Below are 8,833 nucleotides of genomic sequence, written 5' to 3'. Positions count from 1 at the left end.
TGAGGTCTTTCATCCATTTTGAATAATCTTCTGTGTATATGTGTATTTATCTGGGGAATATAGTTAAGATTAATGGTAATACATATTTCTATAGAAATTTTGACTATTGCATTTGGTAAATATTTTCACCTACAACTATTTTGAATCAAAATACATATTTACAAATTTATAAATTATTTGATGAAAATTATAAAGAGTATACTTAATGACTCCATTAGAAGTAGAAACCAAACAGTTGTGAAATAAATACAAAAATAACAAAGGAATAAGACTTTTTTCTTATTACTGTGATTGAAATTAAATTCCACTATTAAGGTTTAGACTCCATATTTTGTTAGAAATATCCCAACTACATATTTATAAAAGATAATCACAGAGGAAAAATTTCTATAAAAGCTTAAAATAAAGAGATAAAACAATATAACACAAAGTTGTTCTAAAAATAAAAGTATAGTAGTGTTAATACTGTGACCTTTTTTGTTTTGGTTGTCAACGAACTTGGATTATTTGTATTTTTTTTTTTTGCTAATAAATTTATTCTAAATATTTAAGAGCCCAAAATAGAGTGGCATATCTGCCAAAATACTACTGTATTATTTATACATTGAAAAATGAGTTATTCTGATCTAAGTATTTCATGTATCAACTGCATTTGGCAAAAAGCATACCACAGCCAAATGATAGATAGGCAGACCTCCTGGAAGGTAACTTGGTGCAGTGAAAATTGCCAAGTCATTGAGATAACACATATCTGGGATACAATCTCAGTCCTGTTACTTAAGTGACTTGACCAAGCTCTTTAAGACTGTAATCCTCATTTCCTCATCTCAAAAGTGAGATGAGGTTTACCTTACAAAGCTTGCAGTGAGGATGAGATCCGTCATTAAATTCCAACATTGTATAAAACATGCAACATGCTTCAGTGTTCTATAAATGTAAATTTTCTTCCTTTCCTATGAAGTATAAATTCTGAGATATTCAAAAAGTAATGTTCTTTTGGTTGTTTCTTGGAAAGAACTCTAACTAGGATAATGAATAGTCTTGAATTGACACCACAAAAAGGGATATTTGATAGCCCTGGTAATTTTATCCTCAAATATTTTTAGATTCATTATTTATTAGAGAGCAAAAAAAAATATTTAGTGTCACCAGAAATAGATACCTGGCCAAATAAAGGATGCTAAAAAATTTTAAACGGTACATTTTAGTTCAATAAGGGAAATGGCCCTATCACAGTTTGAAACAGAAAAGACAGCCTCGTGAAACCAGAAACTCACTACCACTGGGAGTTTCCAGGTAGAAACTGAAGGATGATCTGTGAGGAATTATGCAGATGAAAAATCTCCATGGGATAGAGACATCAGGATATTAGAGTTTTTTTTTTTTCTTTTAAGATTTTATTTATTTGACAGAGAGAGACACAGCAAGAGAGGGAACACAAGCAGGGGGAGTGGGAGAGGGAGAAGCAGGCTTCCCGCGGACCAGGGTGCTTGATGAGGGGCTGGATCCCAGGACCCTGGGATCATGACCTGAGCTGAAGGCAGATGCTTAACGACTGAGCCATCCAGGTGCCCCAAGACATTAGAGTTTTAAGCAACATAGTAAAGTTTTGTCTGAGTGATCAGGAACAGTTGTCAGGAACAACCATATCAACATTAATTATAAGACACCATCAATTAAGACATAAAATTTAGAAATGTACTTATTATTTTCTAGAGAATGTTAACTGGGACCCCAACAATGGCCTTACAAGGGTTGGTGATGGTAGTACGTGGATTAAAAGATTTGAGAATCTCTTTTTCCTTGCTTGACTTTGCCTCCCAGGATTTTCTACTTGTTTTCCCCCCTTTTCTCCCTTTTCCTAGAGTAATACCTGTAATGGTTGTGAGTCTGGTCACAGTAGGACTGGGACCAGCAAAGCATCCATCTGCTTGAAGTATGAGGAAGATCTGTTGATGACCAGAATAAGATGGAGTGTCTAAGCTGGAGGCAGATTTATGCTGGTTTGTTCTGGTCCTTCTGGGTCCCTAGTGGCCTCTCTGTTAGGCAAAGTGCCTTACCTATCCTGTATATTCTGGGAAACAAATCCTAGAGCTAATCACTGAGGATACCACATGAGGGTAAGAACAGAAATTAAGGGGCGTTTGTAAATATAACTGTTAGTATGGTTTAGGAACCCTAGGGAGAAAGAGTAAGGACAATGGGAGAATCATTTAGGATGGAAATTAAAGAATACCTGCTGTAACAGAGGGCAGAGCTGCTTGCAGCTATAATTATATACAAATTGCTTTAGCTTGCTTCAGAACCAGTAGTTTAAACCATTTTCATTTTCAGTGACTTTGGGGCCTCCATAAACAAAACTTAAACTAAAATTAAGAATCTTGATTTCCTGGAAGCAATTAAAATCTACAAGAAGCTGAAAAAAAGGGGGATTAAGAGCATACTTACCTTGATGAGCACGGAGAAATGTATAATTACTGAATCATTCTATTGTACACCTGAAACTAATATAACACTGTATATTATACTTCAAAAAATGTATGCACTGAGGAAAATTTTAATCGACTAAATTAATACCATAGTTTGGTAAGTAAGATATGTTAAAAGAAACATAAAGGGGTAAGATTAAAGTAGGAACAAGAGAGGGACTCTAGAAAAAAATATTGCAAAATACTAGGTTTAGGAGAGACTGAGTTTCACAAAGACTCTTGGCAGAAGTCACAAGCTCAGTTTGAGAATAAATAGTAAAGAGGGAGAGAAACTGTTAACTATTTTGCAGATGGTCAAATGTAAACATCCTAATGATACAGACTAGGTCTTGTTTGTTCACTATTATTTCCCCAGTGCCTGGCAAGTTGTAGGTCTTCAAATATTCTCATATGAATAAATGCACACACTCTGCCACTGCCCCCACAGGTCTTCATCAAGCATCCACCCTAGACACTAGGCCAATAATAATAACACTGCAAGTGTAAGCAACAGTCATATAACCTGTGAGCTTATCCAAGTCTTCATTAAGCCATGTTACCCCATCCTAAAGTATCTTCAGGGTACTTAAATCAGTTGAATTCTTTCTGTCATGATTGCTACCAACTTGGATCAAATTATCATATCGTCCTAGAAAACTTTTATAACATCCTAAATGGTCTTTTGCATTAATTTCTTCCATTCTTTCAACTCATTTTCCTCACTGCAGCCACAATGCTCTTTTTCCTTTTAAAAAAAAAAGATTTTATTTATTTATTTGGGAGAAAGAGAGAGCATGAAGGGGAGGAGGCAGAGGGAGAGAGAGAAGCAGGCTCTCTGCTTAACTGACTGAGCCACCCAGGTGCTCCCACAATGATCTTTTTAAAACACAAACCTGATATGTCACTCCTGAGCATAAAATATTCAGTCTTCTCATTTTTAGGATAAAATTGAGAATCCTCAGTATGGCCTACGCACCCTTGCATGCTACTATCCCAACCTCACCCATCCGCTCTTCTCCTCACTCTCTGTCCTCCAACCCACAAAATGGACTCCCTTCAGTTCTTCAAATGTATGACACCACTTCCCATCTTAAGATCCACACATGTGCATGCATCCTGTTCTCTCTCCCTGTAACATCACCAGTCCCATTTCATGACCTCTTTTTCTTTTCTCAGCTGCTTGACTTCCATTCGGCACTCAAGTAAATGTCATTTTTAAGGAAGCTTTCCTTGATTGCTCTAGACTAGATCAAAATCCCATGTTATGTGCACTTACAGAAATCTTTGTTTCTACTTGACAGCAGTTAATATCTAGTGTAATTGTGCATTTGAGCATCACTTGATTATTTCACCTACACCAGAATGTAAAGTCCCTAAGACGTGGACTTTGTTTTGCTCACCTCTCCTCAGAATCCAGCACAATCTAGCCCATTTTAGCCACTCCATAAATAAATTTTTGCTGTATGAATACATGAATAAGTTGCATATCTTCTTTCTCTGGACTAGAATTTAATGCAGAATCTTTGAAGATTTAATTTTGTGTTTGTTATTGTTGGACATTTCCTATTTGCCATCCATTGGTACATAACCTGTAAGTGCTAACTACTTAGTTCTTATTTCCAAACCTAACATGTAAGCAACCCTGATACTTGTCAAGGAATATATTATAATTAAATTCCATGATTTATGGTGCTCCAAAAAAAAAAAAAGAATACAGCACGATGGTCCACACTTACGAATTTGTCTTCAGGAAACATCCAACATAATAGCAATAGTCTCAAAATTTACATTTCCCCAGGCATTCTCTTTTCTTTTTTTTTTTTTTTTTAAGATTTTATTTATTTATTTGAGAGAGAATGAGAGACAGAGAGCATGAGAGGGAGGAAGTCCAGAGGGAGAAGCAGACTCCCTGCCGAGCAGGGAGCCCGATGCGGGGCTCGATCCCGGGACTCCAGGATCATGACCCGAGCCGAAGGCAGTCGCCCAACCAACTGAGCCACCCAGGCGCCCCGGCATTCTCTTTTCTTTAGATCTGTCCCTACCATCATTATCATTTTTCTCCATTATCTTAGAGAGAGAAAGAGAGAGACAGAGTGGGGGGGAGGGGCAGAGGGAGAGTGAGGGAGAGAGAGAGGCAGGCTCCTTGCTGAATGCAGAGCCCAACGCAGGACTTGAACTCACACTCTGAGACCATGACCTGAGCTGAAATCAAGAGGCAGACCCTTAACCAACTGAGCCACCCAAGCACCCCAGAGACCTATTATTTGAATAAAGGTGGGAGTCTTCACGAACAGGACAACGAGTTCAAGGGATATATAAGAATGAGAAGAGAAACAGCAGAAAAGAATTTCATTAAGCTTTGCTTTGCTATTCTGGTGCTTATATGGGTCTGACAAACCAATTCTGTGTGTTTTTTAACTTTTAGGAAGATAACTACGATCTCAATGTAGAGGATGTGCTGGGCATAGTAATTCAAAGCTAATGCCTTGAAAATATCAGTGGCAACTGTTGAAATAGCCCAACTGGGGAACAATAAAACCTTGAACAATATTTTAATAGAGTCTAAGGAAGAGAAATGGAAAGAAGCAGCCGTGATATTTACCTCTAAGAAGCTCCTAAATAGAAGGAAATTAGAAAAGAAAGTACAAATAATACTTTACAAGTAGTAAATCACAAAAAAAGAACCTCAATTCAATGAAATTCAGCATGTATTTATTGAGTGACTCTGGGGTGGGGTAATTTCCATTTTGTACAAGTCAAGAAGTGAAGAGTCGTATTTTTTTAAAGAGAAAATACTCAGATTTTTTCCAGTAAAATACTTATATCCTTTTTAATAATTTTATTTTTAATTATCACCAGTAGCATAATCACTAAAAATTTATTAAATTGGGTTATTTTTAATAATAGACTTCCTCCTTTAGCAAGGACATGTAATATCTGAAGACCAGCATAGCTGAATCTAGCTCAGTGGGCTTGTGTCTAAGCTCTGGGCAAATTCCCAAGTATGTAGCATCAAGCACAAAGTTGTTTGTGTTTTCAGGATACTCTGTGATGAAAGCAAAGAATATTTTTAAAGAGACCCAGAGTTAGTTCAGGTAACAAAACAATAGCAGGCACAAGTCATTCTTTGTGGAGTCACAATATTCTATCAGTGATACAATGTTTAAACTTCTGTGGGCTCCATTATTACAATATTGAACTTTTCCACATTTCTGTTTGACAACTTTTCCTGTGTGTCCATTCTTGTGAATAAAACACAGGATTATTTGTTGTATTAAAAAGACATCAACCCTGTTATATTGCCTCTTCTGTAGAATATTGACAGTGTTCATTAATTTTTCAATGCAGATGCTTCATGCGGAATTTTCTGAAGTTCCCATGGGTTTCTTCACATTTTTAATCATTCTCTATTTTAAAATAAACTACTAGCCTCAGTTACAACACAGATGATCAGTAGCAGCAAGAAGCAGAGGGGATTTCTTTCCAATTCAACAAGTTTTGAGTAAGCTCCCTTAAATCCAGGTGTGCACAAAATATCTCATGCCTTCTGGTTTCATTACAACTGGGGAATTTCTATTATGTGTGGTCACTCTTTTCCACTAAAATGTCTGATTTCAGGGGGCTAAATTTTCATGTCAGTTACAAAAATGGGATTGATTATTTCCATACTTCCCTTCCTATTATGATACCATCTTTGCAAACAAGTTTAGAATAATCAAGTAACTTTTACCTTTAGAGAACTAAGGACATGGTCTCAAATTTTTTTGGTCCTAATACTATAAACAGTGGAGTTAAGGAAAGGTGATACCAGAAGGTACATATTGGTAATAAAAATATGAATTTGGGGGGCCACATTGTGGCCAAAGCCTTGAGTGAGGAAGGTAAAGACAGCTGTGGAGTAGAAAACAAGGATGACACAGACATGGGAGCCACAGGTGCCTAGAGCTTTAAAACTTGCTTCCCGTGATGGAAAGCGAAAGACTGCACAGAGGATTAGAACATAAGAGACAGCAATGAAAAAGCCATCACAGGAACCAATGACAGAGGCCACACTGAGGCTGTAATGTTTCATAGCTCCTGTGTCCTCACACGCCAACTTCACCACAGCCATGAACTCACAGTAGGTGTGGGCAATGATTCGAGTCCTGCAGTAGGGCAGCTGCCTGAGCAGGATGGGATGTGGAGAAAAGAAGACCACTCCCCGGAGTACCACAGACGCTCCCATCTTGGCAATGCGAGCATGGGTGAGAATGGTGGTATGGCACAGCGGATCACAAATGGCCACGTAACGGTCAAAGGCCATGGCCAGGAAAGAGCCCGATTCCATGGTAGTAAAACTATGGATGAAGAACATTTGGGTCAGGCAGGCATCAAAGGCAATGTTATGGGCTCCAAGCCAGAAGAGACAGAGCCTGTGGGGCAGCATGGATGTGGAGAGGACCAGGTCAGTGATAGAGAGCATGCAGAGAAAGAGGAACACAGGCTCATGGAGACTTCTCTCTGCCCTCACCACGGCCAGGATGGTCACATTCCCCACCACAGCCACCATGTACATGGAGCAGAAGGGAATCCCAATCCAGACATGCAGGTGCTCTAGTCCTGGGATGCCCATCAGCAAGAAGGTGACAGGAGAGGGACGAGAAGTGTTGAGAGGAGGCATGATGCTTTTCCCTTTGCTTTTTGTCACTACTTCTGAAAAGGAAGCCGCACAACCAGATGCTGAAAATGGAGATTCAGTTCAGGAAGACCCTTATGTTAAAAACAATTCAAAGTCATAATAAGGTGTATTTAAATTCACTAGCACCAGAGTAATCATATTTGTAACATCATATAAAATACTGTGTTTGAAAATACAGAAAAATAATTCATGTATCATTTCATATTATCACAGGGGCATATGTTACCTTAACCATTCATTTCCATAAAATGATTCCCTGTCTATTCAATTGTACTTAATTCAACAGCTGTTCAGTAAGCAGTTATTGTGTGACAAACCATGCTCCAGGCACTGCTGGTAAAGAAATGCACAGATCAGATCCTCTCATGGAGGTTCCACTCCTTGAGGATAACATCAGAATCTGATAAACAATGAGTGGTATGTGTGGGTGATGAGCACGCCATATTGAAGTTGATATCTGAGTGATTGAGCTCAAGCCTTCAGAGCCTGAGATACTATTTCACATTCTGGGAATGAAAACAGCAAGAAAAACTGCTGTGAAACAGGGACAAACAGAAGCAGACAAAAATGCCTGTATTTAGGGAACTTAAAAGTCAAAGGGGAAAGTGGTAAGAGGTGAGGCACATTTTCTCTATGTTAATAGTTTCATGTCTTCCCTTTTCCTCTGCCCGTTTAAAAAAAATTAACTGCATAAACAACTCTCTTGAGAATATTCTAAAAAGTTCTCTGCTTCATTTTCTTCTTTTAGAACTTTCTGCAAAATACTTAATTTTGCCTTGATTATATGTTGTGGATAACTTGACTTGGGATATTTTCATCTATCCCTCATTGTAGTTCTCCTTATCATTTATTACATAGTATTGTGTTTATTTTTCCTTTCTCCTCCTTCCTATTAGTACCTGTCTGAAAATTACATCTCTCACATGTTCGTTATTTTAAAAATGTCAAATCCAGTATCAAATGTGGTAAGTGCAGTTAATATTTAAACTGTATTTAAGACTACTGATAAGTTAGAGTCCAAGAAAGAGTATTCTTCAGATTCTCCAAGGTGAATAATGCAGTATATTATTCCTCAGAATGCAGAAGTACCTTCCAAAGCCATTTTGGATTATAACTTCTATGGGTTGCTTCCATAACAGTGATAATCAGAAACTATATTGAAGGATGCAAGGCTTTGAAATTTTACTCTTTAATTTCTCAGTCAGTATTTCTCTCCAGTGAGTATAAATGAGCAAGCAGAAACCTTATGAAACTTTCAGAGAGTTATTGAAGGGATTCTTGTTTTAGGCAGAGGATTGCACAACCCATACTCTATGTGATGTAGGGGTAGAAATAAATTATCTCTTATCTCCTGATTTAAGAGGAAGAAAGTTATAATCCAGGCAATCAAGCTTTCAGAGTAAGTTATTAAATTGGACAACTAAAAACTTGTAGGATTGCATGTGGTAAGAGTGTGACATTACTTGGACTATTTCTAAATGGTAACATGATATGTACATTGTTGGCATTGCTTCTTAAATGAGAATAATGTATTCCTCGCCTTCCAAATCTCATTTGCCACATTCCATATGTGACTAACACGAAGCATAGTATATTATGATGTCACTTTTTCCTATTTTTTTCTATCATGTACCCTTTGTACCCTGTACAAATAGAGACATTATAAGTTCTCCTGAAAAAATATATC

General features: G+C 37.5%; 1 protein-coding gene across 1 annotated transcript; it reads right to left on the bottom strand.

Annotated features, from left to right (window-relative positions):
- Positions 1-6,222: 6,222 nt before the first annotated feature.
- On the bottom strand, positions 6,223-7,128 carry LOC102748044 (olfactory receptor 52M1-like). Its single transcript, XM_031026941.1, has one exon. The coding sequence runs from the start codon at positions 7,126-7,128 to the stop codon at positions 6,223-6,225; it is 906 nt and encodes a 301-aa protein (XP_030882801.1).
- Between the last annotated feature and the right edge of the window lie 1,705 nt (positions 7,129-8,833).

This window comes from Leptonychotes weddellii, unplaced genomic scaffold (assembly GCF_054177405.1).
Source record: "Leptonychotes weddellii isolate Sample4059 unplaced genomic scaffold, ASM5417740v2 HiC_scaffold_3116, whole genome shotgun sequence".
Classification (NCBI taxonomy): domain Eukaryota; kingdom Metazoa; phylum Chordata; class Mammalia; order Carnivora; family Phocidae; genus Leptonychotes; species Leptonychotes weddellii.
Note: the sequence above shows the minus strand (reverse complement) of the source record. Positions and strands in the feature narration are given on the sequence as shown.

Coding starts and splice junctions, on each gene's coding strand:
- LOC102748044 (XM_031026941.1), bottom strand. CDS start 7,128: ATGCCTCCTCTCAACACTTCTCGTCCCTCTCCTGTCACCTTCTTGCTG.